We start from the raw sequence: 15901 nt of genomic DNA, 5'->3' as shown, positions 1-15901 counted from the left end.
ACACCGTGGACTGTAGCCTGCCAATCTCCTCTGTCCATGGGATTTCCCAGGCAGGAATACTGGGGTGGGTTGACATTTCCTTCTCCAGCGAATCTTCCTGACCCAGGGATCGAACCTGGGTCTCTTATCTCCTGCCTTGGCAGGCGGATTCTTTACCACTAGCACTCATTTACATTTCACAACCTGGGGAAGTGGGTTCAATTTTCTCCGCTTCACAGGTGTGAAAGCTGAAGTACATGAAGCCCAAGAAGACTTCATGAGACCCGAAGGCTCCGGAAGAGTCTTGAAGGCTGGGGGTCCTGGAGAATAGCTAGGGAGGCATTGTGGGGGAGGGGGGGTGTCATAGGAACAGGGCAACAGATCAGGAGGGAGCAGGGACCAGTGGGAGGGAACATTTGGTAGCAGACAACCAGGTGATAAAAAGACCTGGGGGGGGACCTCCCTGTTGGTCCAGTGGTTAAAAATCCACCTTCCAATGCAGGGGATGCAGGTTCGAATCCTGGTCCAGGAGCTAAGATCCCACATGCCACCACAAAGATCCAGCACAGCTTTAAAAAAAAATAAAACAACTTAGAATAAAAATTGTTTAAGTAAAAAACTCTGGGACACTCATCTAGAGTGACAACTTCCTCACTGTGGAGGAGACAGCCTCCACACAAGTCTCTGTGTGGCAACTGTGTGCCAACTGAGGACAAGGAGTGAGGCGGTCGTACTATTTCTAACCAACACTCAACAGAAGAATTGGGTCGGTAGAACACCAGGTCTAAGACCAGAATTTGGCTCATGGCAAAGCTGATACCCCCACTCATAAACAATGATTCCAGGAAACTTAAGGTCAGCGAGGGCTTAAAAAAAAAAGCTTTATTATAGACCATATACAGAGAGCAACTCTCAACCCTCTCATGACTTTAAAATGTCCAGTACCTCTGTCCACCGAAAAGGGCTAACAGTGGTGACCAAACCACTGGCAGTGGTCATCCCTAGAACCTAGATTAGGCTTTGAAATACGTCTCACTAAAATAAAAACAGGTAAACAGGGTTTCTCTGAGTATGGCTGAGTGTGAGTCTGGGTCGGAAACAGACAAAAGGACAATACACCATCCTACTGGTAACAAGCAAACAGCCAATTACCAGGATCCTTTCAGAAAAATTAAAGAATCAACTTGAGGTTCTCACTGACGCAAGATGGAACAAATTGAGTATAAGTGATAACAACTGTGCTGGCTTTGAAGCCCATCAAATACGTTTAAATCCATGTGTTCATAATTACATACATACAGTCCCTTCTGAAGGATGGCAAGGAACCAAGTTTTTAATCCTGAAAAGTAGTAAAGGGAAAGAATCAAAGATTGATCCTGCCTTCCCTATATGGTCTTTATCACTGGGTAACCAATAGTATGTAGGGGAATTTTCTCTTTATGAAGTACTCCAGCTATTAAATGAAAAAGAAGTGATAGGATATCACCATTTTGCAAACCTCAGTGAACTTGCATCCACCCACTTATAGGTCACTACTCCTTTATCCCCAAAATACCAGTGTTGTCCTCACCAAGGGTAGAGGTGCTCTCCTTTCAGGATTACGACTCACCAGCATCACTCTTCTTTCATTGAAAAAAAAATTATATTTTAAATAAAACACAGGTAACAATATAAATGTGTGACTTGAATTATTCCAAGGCAATTGCCTTTAGGTCAAGACACAGACCACTGCAGCCACCCCAGAAGCCCAGCTAGGTCCCTCATTCCAACCACAGTTCCCCTCCTTTCTCCCCCAGCAGGTCAGCAATATCCCACCATTACTAAGTGGGTTTTTCAGCCAAATGTGTATCTATAGACACTGTGGTTTAGTTGGAATATTTTAAAAGCTTTGACATGCCTTTTAAGTCTCTTCCAATCTTGTATCTTATAATCTGGAAGCGTCCCTACTTTTCTTTAAATCTATCTGTGAAAGAACCTGGCCCATTTGATCTGCACAGGCTCCCACAGTCTAGATGTGCTGACGGCATATTCATGAATACATCACAAAGTTCCTTCAAATTGGTGGCTTGATTGGTAGCTTGACTGAGGTTTGATTCTCTTGGCAAAACTACAGGAGGCAGAAAATGTTCTCCTTCCATCCTTTTACATGATGAAAGCAGCCATCAATCCTTAATGCCTGTACCTAGCTTAGGGCAGCAAATGAAGTCACTTCCTTTTAATAATTCAAACCACTTGACTCTGAGCCCTTATCTCACCTCTCTTTCTTCTCTTGCACAGGGGTCCTCCCTGCTGGGAAATCTCATAGTCTCCTTGAGGGTTTCTTTTGTCCAAGGGTCAGAAGATCCCCCTGGAGGAGGGAATGGCGAGCCACTCCAGTATTCTTGCCTGGGAAATCCAATGGACACAGGAGCCTGGCGGGCTACAGTCCATGGGGTCACAAAAAGACTGAGCAAACACCTACACACCAGGAGAGAAAACCAGGAATCCTGGTTCCTTTGCTGTTGCCGCCGCTTTGGCCACTAGGTGTCGCCACTGGTCACGGAGTGTTTTTCAGTGTCGGCTGCTGCTGCTAAGTCGCTTCAGTCGTGTCTGACTGTGCAACCCCATAGACGGCAGCCCACCAGGCTCCCCCGTCCCTGGGATTCTCCAGGCAAGAACACTGGAGTGGGTTGCCATTTCCTTCTCCAATGCATGAAAGTGAAAAGTGAAAGTGAAGTCACAACAAAAGTCCTGTCTGACTCTTTGCCACCCGGGAGACTGCAGCACGCCAGGCCTCCCTGTCCTTCACTATCTCCCGTAGTTTGCTCCAACTCATGTCCATCGAGTCAGTGATGCCATCCAACCATCTCATCCTCTGTCGTCCCCTTCTCCTCCTGCCCTCAATCTTTCCCAGCATCAGAGGCTTTTCCAATGAGTCAGCTCTTCACATCAGGTGGCCAGATTATTGGAGCTTCAGCATGAGTCCTTCCAATGAATATTCAGTTTTGATTTTCTTTAGGATTGACTGATTTCAGTTTCTTGCTGTCCAAGGGACTCAAGAGTAGTCTCCAGCACCACAGTTTGAAAGCATCAATTCCTCAGTGCTCAGCCTTCTTTACAGTCCAGCTCTCACATCTATACTTGACTACTGGGAGGGTATTCAGTGTGGGTGGTGTGCATTTTGGAAGGAGAGAAGGGAGCCTAGAAGGGGGCCAGGTGATGGAGTTCATAAATGTGGAGGCACGTTCAGTTGACTTGGAGGGATCTGGTCAGTCAGTGAGCTGCAAATATGGAAAGTAAGTTAGTCGCTCAGTGATGTCTGACTCTTTGCGACCCCACGGACTGTAGCCCACTGGGCTCCTCTGTCCCTGGAGCTCTCCAGGCAAGAATACTGGAGTGAGGAGCCATTCCCTGCTCCAGGAGATCTTCCCAACCCAGGGGTCAAACTTGGGTCTCCTTCATTGCAGGCAGATTCTCTACCATCTGAGCTGTAAGAGTAGTCAAAAATGTCTCTCAGCATTTACATCAGCAAGGTCGCTTATCACCAGCTTGCTGCTACTGCTAAGTCGCTGCAGTCGTGTCCGACTCTGTGCGACCCCATAGACGGCAGCCCACTAGGCTCCGCCGTCCCTGGGATTCTCCAGGCAAGAACACTGGAGTGGGTTGCCATTTCCTTCTCCAATGCATGAAAGCGAAAAGTGAAAGTGAGGTTGCTCAGTCATGCCCGACTCTTCGCGACCCCATGGACTGCAGCCTACCAGGCTCCTCTGTCCATGGGATTTTCCAGGCAAGAGTACTGGAGTGGGATGCCATCGCCTTCTCCAGCTTAGTGTCATCCATTTGCTGTTGAACTCATTCATGTGTCCAACACGCAGAAAAGACAAACAAGTAGAAACAGAGCTGGGAACAGAGAAAGATATATTGCAGGAAACAAGAAAGAACAGGCAGCTCATGATCAAAAGACACAAAATTCCCAACTGATGGTTTTCTGGGAATATTTTGGATTTTTTTCAATATTTATGTATGTGGCTAAACAGGTCTTAGTTATACATGCGGGATCTTTAGTTGCAATAGCAGCATCAATATTTTTTTTAGTTGCAGCATGCAGGATCTAGTTCCCTGACCAGGGATTGAACCTGGGCCCCCGCATAGGGAACAAAGAGTCTTAGCCAGTGAGTCACCAGGGAAGTTCCAAGAATGCCTTATCTTAAGCTCCAGTGACAGAGCCTGATACACACATGTCTACATGGCTTATGTTCTTGGGAGAGATATATAGTAACGCTTCCATCCTTAGAGAAAATTGTTACCTGAAAAACTAGGTTCACCTTCTTTTGGTGGGAATGCAAATTGATACACCCTCTATGGAGAATAGTATGGAGATTCCTTAAAAGACTAGGATTAGAGCTACCATATGACCCAGCAATCCCACTACTGGGCATATATCCTGAGGAAACCAGAATTGAAAAAGATACATGTACCCCAGTGTTCATTGCAGCACTGATTACGATAGCTAGGACATGGAAGAAACATAGATGTCCATTGACAGATGAATCTGATAAGAAGATGTGATACATATATACGATGGAACATTACTTAGCTGTAAAAAGGAATGCATTTGAGTCAGTTCTAATGAGGTGGACACACCTAGAGCCTATGAGACAAAGTGAAGTAAGTCAGAAAGAGAAAAACAAATACCGTATATTAATGCATACATGTGGAATCTAGAAAGATGGTACTGATGAACCTGTCTGCAGGGCAGCAGCGGAGATGCAGACACAGAGAAAGGACTTGTGGACACAGTGGGGAAGGAGAGGGTGGGACGAATGGAGAGAGCAGCCTGGAAACATATCCACTACCACGTGGAAAATAGATAGCCAGCGGGAATTTGCTCTATGACTCAGGGAGCTCAAACCCGTGCTCTGTGACAACCTAGTGGGGTGGGAGGTGGGAGGGAGGGGACATAAGGATACCTATGGCTGATTCATATTGATGTATGGCAGATACCAACACAATATTGTAAAGTAGTTCAATTCAGTTCAGTTGCTCAGGCGTGTCTGACTCTTTGCGACCCCATGGACTACAGCACACCAGGCTTCCTGTCCATCATCAACTCCCAGAGCTTACTCAAACTCACGCCCATAGGGTCAGTGATGCCATCCAACCATCTCATCCTCTGCTGTCCCCTTCCCCTCCTGCCTTCAATCTTTCCCAGCATTAAGGTCTTTTCCAATGAGTCAGTTCTTCGCATCAGGTGGCCAAAGTATTGGAGCTTCAGCTTCAACATCAGTCCTTCCAATGAATATTCAGGACTGATTTCCTTTGGGGTGGACTGGTTGGATCTCCTTGCAATCCAAGGGACTCTCAAAAGTCTTCTCCAACACCTCACTTCAAAAGCCTCAGTTCTTCAGCACTCAACTTTCTTTATAGTCCAACTCTCACATCCATACATGACTACTGGAAAAACTAGAGCTTTGTCTAGACAGACCTTTGTTGGCAAAGTAATGTCTCTGCTTTTTAATATGCTGTCTAGGTTGGTCATAGTTTCTCTTCCAAGGAGTAAGCATCTTTTAATTTCAAGGCTGCACTCACCATCTGCAATGATTTTGGAGTAAAAAAAAATAAAGTCTGTCACTGTTTCCATTGTTTCCCCATCTATTTGCCATGAAGCGATGGGACCGCATGCTATGATCTTACTTTTCTGAATGTTGAGTTTTAAGCCAACTTTTTCACTCTTCTCTTTCACTTTCATAAAGAAGCTCTTTAGGTCTTCTTTGCTTTCTGCCATAAAGATGGTGTCATCTGCATACCTGAGGTTATTGATATTTCCCCCAGCAATCTTGATTCCAGTTTGTGCTTCACGCAGCCCAGTGTTTCTCATGATGTACTCTGCATAGAAGTTAAATAAGTGGGGTGACAATGTACAGGTTTGACGTACTCCTTTCCCAATTTGGAACCAGTCTGCTGTTCCATGTCCACTTATAACTGTTGCTTCTTAACCTGCATACAGATTTCTCAGGAGGCAGATCAGGTGGTCTGGTATTTCCATCTCTTTAAGAACTTTCCACATTTTGTTGTGATCCACACAGTCAAAGGCTTTGGCGTAGTCAATAAAGCAGAAGTAGATGTTTTTCTGGAACTCTCTTGCTTTTTCGATGATCCAGCAGATGTTGCCAATTTCATCTCTGGTTTCTCTGCCTTTTCTAAATCTAGCTTGAATATCTGGAAGTTCATGGTTCACCTACTGTTGAATCCCTGGCTTGGAGAATTTTGAGGATTATTTTGCTAGTGGGGGAGATAAGTGCAATTGTGCAGTAGTTTGAACATTCTTTGGCATTTCTTTTCTTTGAGATAGGAATGAAAAGTGACCTTTTCCAGTCCTGTGGCCACTGAGGAGTTTTCCAAATTTGCTGGCATATTGAGTGCAGCACTTTCACAGCATCATCTTTTAGGATTTGAAATAACTCAACTGGAATTCCATCACCTCCACTAGCTTTGTTTGTAGGGACGCTTCCTAAGGCCCACTTGACTTCGCATTCCAGGATGTCTGGCTCTAGGTGAGTGATCACACCATTGTGGTTATTTGACCATGAAGATCTTTTTTGTATAGTTCTTTGGTGTATTCTTGCCACCTTTTCTTAAATATCTTCTGCTTCTGTTAGGTCCATACTATTTCTGTCCTTTATTGTGTCCATATTTGCATGAAATGTCCCCTTGGTATCTCTAATTTTCTTGAAGAGATTTCTAGCCTTTCCCATTCTATTGTTTTCCTCTATTTCTTTGCATTGATCACTTGAGGAAGGCTTTCTTATATCTCTTTGTTATTCTTTGGAACTCTGCATTCAAATGGGTATAGCTTTCCTTTTCTCCTTTGCCTTCTGCATCTGTTCTTTTCTCAGCTATTTGTAAGGCCTCCTCAGACAACCATTTAGCCTTTTTGCATTCTTTTTCTTGGGGATGGTCTTGATCACTGCCTCCTGTACAATGTCACGAACCTCCATTCATAGTTCTTCAGGCACTCTATCAGATCTAATCCCTTGAATCTATTTCTCACTTCCACTGTATAATCATTAGGGATTTGATTTAGGTCATACCTGAATGATCTAGTGGTTTTCCCTACTTTCTTCAATTTATGTCTGAATTTGGCAATAAGGAGTTCATGATCTGAGCCACAGTCAGCTCCCGGTCTTGTTTTTGCTGATTGTATAGAGCTTCTCCATCTTTGGCTGCAAAGAATATAATCAATCTGAGTTTGGTGTTGACCATCTGGTGATGTCCATGTGTAGAGTCTTCTCTTGTGTTGTTGGAAGAGGGCGTTTGCTATGACCAGTGCATTCTCCTGGCAAAACTCTGTTAGCCTTTGACCTGCTTCATTTTGTACTCCAAGGCCAAATTTGCTTGTTACTCCATGTATCTCCTGACTTCCTACTTTTGCATTCCAGTAAAAGCAATTATCCTTCAATTAAAGATAAATTTTTTAAAAAACTGGGTTCACTTGGCAGGTGTCAAGCCAACAGACACAAACAAGCCAAGGAGCAAGAGAAGGAAGGATTTATTACTTGCAGCAAGTAAAGAGAATACCTGGGGGCTTCCCTGGTGGCTCAGAGGTTAGAGTGTCTGCCTGGAAAGCAGGAGACACGGGTTCGATCCCTGGGTCGGGAAAATCCCCTGGAGAAGGAAATGGCAACCCACTCCAGTACTCTTGCCTGGAGAATCCCATGGAGGGAGGAGCCTGGTAGGCTACAGTCCATGGGGTCACAAAGAGTCAGACACGACTGAGCGAATTCACTTTCACTTTCTCCCAATGCAGTATCTCCTCAGACAGCAAAATTGGGGAAGTTTTAAGCTAAAGGGTAGATACATATTCATAAAGAAGCTTGGGCCATAGAGTCCAAACTTCAGTGGATTGAAATCAGTTGGATCAGAAAAGGTGAACATTATCATCCCTTAGGTTCCAGTTCTGGAGGCTGAGCGCCTGAGGGGGATTAAATTCTGCAAATCAGCTCAAAACAATGCTTCAGGCTAGTCTTTACCACTGATGCAGAGCTGAGAGTCTTTACAACCATCTATCATCTTTGCTATGCTGCTCCTCTTGCCCAAAGCAGTTTTGTTCCCTTAAGACCATTATTACGGAGACCTCTTCAAGGGCAAGCATTGTGACCAGACTTACATCACAAAATGACCTAGGCCAAAAATGGCTTCTCTTATGTCAAGAAAGTCATGTCTGATTTTCTTTCTCTGGGTACCCACTACCCTACCTGTTAACAGAACTAGCCATTTGTGGGCCTCTAGAACTTGTAGGTACAGGGCTTCCCATGGGCATGCTAGGTGGGAATTAGGCTGAGAACCACCGCCTTAATTGTTAAATGGGTATTGCACGATAGCAATACCTACCTCTTGTTGTTGTGAGAATTCAATGGACTGATGCTTGAAAAGGACTCCAGACAGCCATGCCTGGATGCCTGGCACACACAGAGAAGTTTGCAGTTTTTAAAGAAAAGATGTACAAACGTGACCACTTTCAAACACTTGCATGTTAAATAACAATATCAGTAAATAGCAAATTCAGAGGGCTCACTTCCTTACTAAAAGCTTTCTTAACTCAATAAGAAAAACACAAAAGCCCAACAGTTGACCATTAAAGAAGAAACAATGAGTCAATGACACGTTCACTGGAAGTCTGTGGATCACCTTACCCTTCCTTACACAATGTGATCAAGTACACAGTTATTGACCTTAACAATGAACAGCTGTTGTTCAGTCGCTCAGTAGTGTCGGAGTCTTTGTGACCCCACAGACGGCAGCACGCCAGGCTTCCCTGTATCCATCTCCCAGAGTTTGCTCAAACTCATGTCCATTGAGTCAGTGATGCCATCCAAGCATCTTCTCCTGTCGTCCCCTTCTCCTCCTATCTTCAATCCTTCCCAGCATTGGGGTCTTTTCTAATGAGCCGGCTCTTCAAACCAGGTGGCCAAAGTATTGGAGCTTCAGCTTCAGCATCAGTCCTCCTAATGAATATTCTGGACTGATTTCCTTTAGGACTGACTGGTTTGATCTCCTTGCAGTCCAAGGGAGTCTCAAGAGTCTTCTCCAACACCATGGCTCAAAAGCATCAATTCTTCAGTGTTCAGCCTTCTTTGTGGTCCAACCATGACAATGAGCTCAAGGGGTTTGTAATTTAGAGCAAGGTTTTTACAATACAGTCTGTAACACACTACTTTAAATATAGGGTGTATGTCTTTGTCCTCATCTTATTGATCCATTGCATAATTCCCTCACCCATGGCTTAAGTGGCCAGAGGAGATGCCATTTCCAATCCTGCAGCACCAGGAAAATAAAATTTCACATGGCCTTTGTTTCTGATGTCTCCCTGACACAGGAGGGAAGAGGGCAGGGCACAATCTTTAAAAGAACGGCATAACCATGGTGCATAGGTGCGTGCTCAGTCATGTCCGACCGACTCTGCAACCCCACAGACTGTAGCCTGCCAGGCTCCTCTGCCCGTGGGATTTTTTCAGGCAAGAATACTGCAGTGGGTTGCCATTTCCTTCACCAGGGGATCTTCCCGTCCCAGGGATCGAACCCGAATCTCCGGCATCTCCTGTATTGGCAGGCAGATTCTTTGCCATTGTACCCCCAGGGAATCCCTACATATCCATCGAGGATAACACAAAAACTGGTTAGAACAGATCTGGCACAAAATGGAGAAAGATTTGCCTTCGAGGGGACCTTGAGGCTCATTACACACTCACTGTAACACATAAACACCCACAGGCACCAGGATAGTTCAGGGCCGACCATAACAGGCCAAAAAGTGTGCGGTGGCCCAAATAGTGGAAATCCCGGCCCCTTCTTCAAGATAATTGTGATAATCCTTCCACTCATTAGCCTATGAAATTACTCACACCTGGAAGGCTAGAAAGGCGTGTGATATATGTATAATTATGGCTTATTTGTGTTGTTATCCAGCAGAAATCAATACAACATTGTAAAGCAATTCTCCAATTAAAAAATAAATTTAAAAAATGTATTCACCTCCATAAAAACTAACTACCCCCAGGGCTTCTCACCTTCTGAGTGGACCCACATTCTGTCTGTGGAGTATTTCTCCCTCAGCCATACTCACTTTTCAAGAAAATCCTGTGCCCTGGGGCCACTCCTGCCTTTTGAGACAGACTGCATTCTATCCATGGAACGTGCAACTCTGAGTAAATCCACTTCTTACCTATCAATTTGTTTCTCATTGAATTCTTCAACGAGACATAAAGAACTTGAGCTTCACTAAGTCCTGAGACCAAGTGCACAATTTCAATTGAAAGCGATCAATTAAAAATAAACTTAAAAAAAAAAAGTGAGTTCAAGTTCCAGTCTGAGTTTTGTGGCTTCATGTTGACTCCTGGCAAATGCAATGTGATACTCAGCCTAAAACCACAAGGGGAAAAGACTCCTGAGATAAGGTGATGTAGCCCTGGGCTTTTCTTGCTGTAAGATGAAGCTCCAGGCTCCGGTCTCAGCACACTTAGAGCTGGAGGCCTCAAGAAACCCAAGACAGTGAAGGCTTGCTGTCTCCTTTACCTCAGATTACTGCTGCTTCTAGAGCGTGTGTGCTAGGTCACTCAGTCGTGTCCAACTCTTTGCGACCCCCTGGACCATAGCCCACCAGGCTCCTCTGTCCATGGGACTTCCCAGCCAAGAATACTGGAGTGGAGTGCCATTTCCTTCTCCAGGGGAATCATCCCTGGGTAGGTCAGAAATACCACTTACTTCCATGTGAAAAAACAATTTCTGCTGCTGACTAGTTTTGAAAACACCGAAACTAGTCCAGTCTCTATTAAAGAAAATAAAATGAAGGTTGAAAGAAGAGCTGAAACTATGGCCCAGGCCTCTTGGCCCCACTGATCTTTCCCTGCCATCCTGGCTGTTAACTCCCCATATCCAAGCTATGAGGTCTAGTTGGCTGTTCCAACCCCAGCTTTGAATATTCAAAACACTTGCCTGTGTGCTGAGCACCTCCTGTGTTAGTTGCTCAGTCGTGTCTGGCTCTTTGTGACCCCCATGGACTGCGGTCCCCCAGGCTCCTCTGTCCATGCAATTCTCCCAGCAAGAATACTGGAGTGGGTTGCTATTTCTTTCTCCAGGGGATCTTTCTGACGCAGGGATCGAACCTGGGTCTCCTGCATTGCAAGAGCATTCTTCACCATCTGAGCCACCACGTGAGTACCTACTTATCACTTGCCAAGGGTGTAGTCAGGTAGGATGCTCAGCTCAGCTGCATGAGCCAAAACCGCCCCCCCAAAAAACCCAAGTAACAGTTGCTTAAACACAGGGTGAAAATGTATTTCTGTATAATGTAGGCCATGCAGGGCTGGTATGGCAACTTCACAAAACTTTTAGGAACCTAGACTCCTTCCAACTCACCATTCTCTCATCCCAACCATTGGCTGCTTGACCTCATGTTCCAAGATGGTGACCAGAGCTCCAGCCACCACATCAACATTCCAGGAAGTCAAACAAAAGAAGGGAAACAACAAAAGAAATAAATAGAGATAGCAGTTGCTTTTAAAAGAAGTACTACTCAGGTTCTCCAGAAAATTAGAACCAAGAGGGTAGAAAGAGAGAGAAATTTATTGCGGTTGGCTCACGCAATTATAGAGACTGAGAAGTCCCACAATCTGCCTCTGTAAGGTAAAGGTCAAGGAAAACTGGTCATGTAGCTTCAGTCTAAATGTAAAGACCGAAGAGCCAGGAGAGGCAACAGTGTAAGCTGGTCCCAGATCAAAAGCCAGAGAACCGGCAGCAACAACATCTGGGCACAAGAGAAGACGGACACCCCAGCTCAAGCAGAGAGGGCAAATTTGTCCTTCCTCTGCCTATTTGCTCAATTCAAACCATCCAAGGACTGGACAAAGCTTGCCCACATTAGTGAGGGCAATCCTCTTTACTCTGTCTGCCAGCTCAAATGCTAATCTCAGAAACACCCTCACAGTGTGGAGAAAAGGGGACCCTCCTACACTGTTGGTGGGAGTGCAAACTAGCACAGCCACTATGGAGAACAGGGTGGAGATTCCTTTAAAAACTGGAAATAGAACTGCCTTATGACCCAGCAATCCCACTGCTGGGCATACACACCAAGGAAACCAGAATTAAAAGAGACACGTGTACCCCAATGTTCATCACAGCACTGTTTATAATAGCCAGGACATGGAAGCAACCTAGATGTCCATTGGCAGATGAATGGATAAGAAAGCTGTGGTACATATACACAATGGAGTATTACTCAGCCATTAAAAAGAATACATTTGAATCAGTTCTAATGAAGTGGATGAAACTGGAGCCGATTATACAGAGTGAAGTAAGCCAGAAAGAAAAACACCAATACAGTATACTAACACATATATATGGAATTTAGATGGTAATGATAACCCCGTATGCAAGACAGCAAAAGAGACACAGATGTACAGAACAGACTTTTGGGGAGAGGGAGAGGGTGGGATGATTTGGGAGAATGGTATTGAAACATGTATAATATCATATAAGAAACGAATCGCCAGTCGAGGTTCGATGCAGGATACAGGATTCTTGGGGCTGGTGCACTGGGATAACCCAGAGGGATGGTATGGGGAGGGAGGTGGGAGGGGGGTTCAGGAGTGGGAACTTATGTACACCTGTAGCAGATTCATGTTGATGTATGGCAAAACCAATACAGTATTGTAAAGTAAAAAAAAAAAAAAAAAAAAAGACTTACCCAAATGTACCATTTAAAAGTCAATAAAGACACTTACTGAAGCTGAGAAAAAAAAAAAAGAAAGAAAGAAACACCCTCACAGACACACCCAGAAATAATGTTTTACCAGCTATCAGAGCATCCCTTTGCCCAGTCAGGCTGACCCATAAAAGTACCATCACAAGAAGTTTCCTGAAAGCTGCCACTTCTATCTACTCACACAGAAGGGATGGGGGGGAAAAGGAGAATGTAGACTTTTATTCCAGGCAGACATCCATCTTTACAGCTTAACACTGGAGCCTCTATTGCAAAGAAAGAGGAGGGAACTGCACCTGAGGTAGGCAATTGGCCATTTCTGCCACGTGAAAATTATTTCACTAATCCTCATGACAACCCTAAGAGTACTTCTATTATCTCCATTTTGCAGATGAGAAAACAGGCTCAGAGATTCCTAACCAGATCTCATACCCAAAATCCTAAGCTATCATCTCACTGAAACTCCTGATGAACCCTAAGTCAGAACTGCTGAGCCAAGCCCCTGCTTAATTCCTGACCCACAGAAACTGAAAGATGGTAAATACTTGTTTTTGTTATAACTTGCATGCCTCCTTAGTTGCTTCAGTCGTGTCTGACTCTTTGCAACCCCATAGACTGTAGCCTGCCAGGCTCCTCTGTCCATGGGATTCTCCAGGCAAGAATACTGGCGTGGGTTGCCATTTCCTTCTTCAGGGGATCTTCCCAACCCAGGGATCGAACCCGCATCTCTTACATCTCCTGCATTAGGAGGTGGGTTCTTTACCAGTAGCTCCGCCTGAGAAGCCCTGTTATAATTTTGTGTTGGGTTAATTTGTTATGCAATCACTCATAATTCGTGGTATATGTCTCAAAAAAAGAGAAACATTTATTTTTTTTTTAATGTATTGGAGTATAACTGATTTACAATGTTGTGCTAATTTCATAAATCCAGCAAAGTAAATGGATTATACACCAACATACATCCACTTTTTTAGATTTTCCTATATATGGCATTGTAGAGTAGCAAGTAGAATCCTCTGTGCTATAGAGGAGGTCCTAATTAGCTAACAGTTGTAAAAAGGAGCAAGGGCTCAGGGTGGACTCCTGCAGGTGAGTGGCCCAGAACAGAAGGTGTCACCAGCTTTGGGGTAAATCCATTCTCTGGAATCTGGGTTTGAGGGGCCTTCACAGAGTGCAGACCTGTGCAGACCGGAATCTCTGCGGCCCACGGGCAGTCTTGGCAGTTTGACAGAATCCAACGGCAGAGAGCAGCACGCCTGGGAGAACCCTCTGAGCCTACGCGGGAGGCTGGGTTCACGGCCACCCTGGGCCCTGCGCAGTGTGCGGGGCTGCACTGCCCCCTGGTGGGCACTCTGGGCAGCGCTCCCCTTTTCCCCCTCGCAAGACCAAGGCGCATTACTTGTCCGGCTCCGCCCCCATCCACCCATCACCAGCCCGGCACTCCGGCACAGGTGTATCCCTACCCCTGGTACAAGTTGGTGAGGGGATCTCTCGGACTAGCAGCACAATCACCTTGAGTCTCCCTCTCTCTCACACACACTCTCTTTCTCTCTCTGCCTCATATTCTGGACAGACCAATCGACCAATCCCAGTGCTGTTGACAAGACCGCGAAGCACTCTGCTGAGCACTGAACCGCCTGTCTCAATCCTTCTGGTCTCAGTGTGGACGTTGCCTCCCAATCAAAGAGGACTTCCTGGACCCACAAGGTGTTCCACTACACCCTGCATTCTCTAGCTCTGTGAACTGACTGATTGATTGATTACTAGGTGTCTGAATTCAACCTCCCCAACACTGATTGCCAGGTCAGCCCTGGGCCTGTTTCCGGCCATACAAAGATGAGGAGGCCGTGCGGTGCCTGGGGTGAGAGGCGGCTGGCTTTCTCCTGCCAGACACCCTAAACTTCTGGGACAGAGGGGGTAATTCTGCCAAATGAAACCCCAGCCAAGCTCCCTGAAACCCGTTCTGTCCTCTCCTACCACCACTCACTGCTTCTCAAAGTATTTTTCAACAGCAGCCGGCAGGGTGGGGGCTGCTCGGATCGGGGGTGAGAAAGGTATTAGAGGAAACCCCAACAGGGGCCTTGGAGGAGAAAGCGGAAGCCTGGGGTGGGTGTGTATCTGTGCGCTCCTGTGCACTCTGAGGACTCCGGCTACTCTGTAACACTCTTCTGGGGCCTCTGGCTAAACACGAGGGGAGGGGATCCCATATTCTGGGCAGATGCGGGAAGCAGCTTGTGGGACAGGGCAGTAGACTGAATGCTGACCCCCCAAAATTGGCATACACCGGGGATCCCACACCATGACCTTATTTGGAAAGAAGGTCTTTGCAGATGTAATCAGTTAATCAAGGTTGAACTGAATTAGGCTGCTGTCTTTATAAGAGATCAGAGAGGGAGGGAGAGGGAAGTTCTGACACGGAGAAAGGGGGAAGCCAACAGACAGCAGAGGCGGAGACTGGACGGAAGGGTCTGCAGGTGGAGGTAACAGGATTGCTGGCAACCACCAGAAACCAAGAGAGAAGCAGAAGCAGACTCTCCCCCGGTGCTACAGAAGGAGCCAACCCCACTGACATCTTTATCTTGAACTTTTTTTAGGGGAGGCACCCAGCAAGGCACGCGGGATCTTAGCTCCCCAGCCAGGGATTGAACCCATGCTCCCTGCAGGGGAACCACAGAGTGTTAACTACTGGACCCCCTGCAGACATCTAGAATCAGACTCTGGTCTCCTGCACTGTGAGAGAATGCATTTCTGTTGCTTTGAGCCATGGAGCTCACAGTCATCTGTTATCACTGCCACAGGAAACCCCAACCTAATCTGAAAGGGGTGAACAAACGCAAGAACACACACAGTGACCTGGAAGCTGATGCTGTGACACCTCCATTGGTCACCAGCTTCATGTCCTCAGGCAAGCGGCTCAGCCTCTGAGCCCCAGTCTTTCCACATCACAGACTAGGCTCCAGCGCCTTGGGATCCATCACCCATGTCCCCATGAGGACCTGGTACATGGTGAAGCTGCTCGGAACATATTAGCCATGTCTCTCCCTTAGCTGTCCCCAGTCAGCACAGTGGACACCTTCCCTCCTTCTCTGCTGCAGAATGAAGGAGGGAAGGAGCCCAGGTTTGGGGTGGGAGAGAGCTGAGCCACTTACTGGCTCTGTGGTCTTGGACCAGATATGCATTCTCCGA

General features: G+C 46.0%; 1 protein-coding gene across 1 annotated transcript in view; it reads right to left on the bottom strand.

Moving 5' to 3' along the window:
- Positions 1-835: 835 nt before the first annotated feature.
- Positions 836-15901, bottom strand: part of ACER2 (alkaline ceramidase 2) — a 53675-nt gene continuing 38609 nt past the window's right edge. The window contains exon 6 of the mRNA XM_060409521.1: positions 836-3239. Within this exon, the coding sequence (XP_060265504.1) occupies positions 3185-3239 (55 nt within the window). The 3' untranslated portion in view covers positions 836-3184. The remainder of the gene's footprint in view (positions 3240-15901) is intronic.

This window comes from Ovis aries, chromosome 2, assembly GCF_016772045.2.
Source record: "Ovis aries strain OAR_USU_Benz2616 breed Rambouillet chromosome 2, ARS-UI_Ramb_v3.0, whole genome shotgun sequence".
Taxonomy (NCBI): Eukaryota; Metazoa; Chordata; class Mammalia; order Artiodactyla; family Bovidae; genus Ovis; species Ovis aries.
Note: the sequence above shows the minus strand (reverse complement) of the source record. Positions and strands in the feature narration are given on the sequence as shown.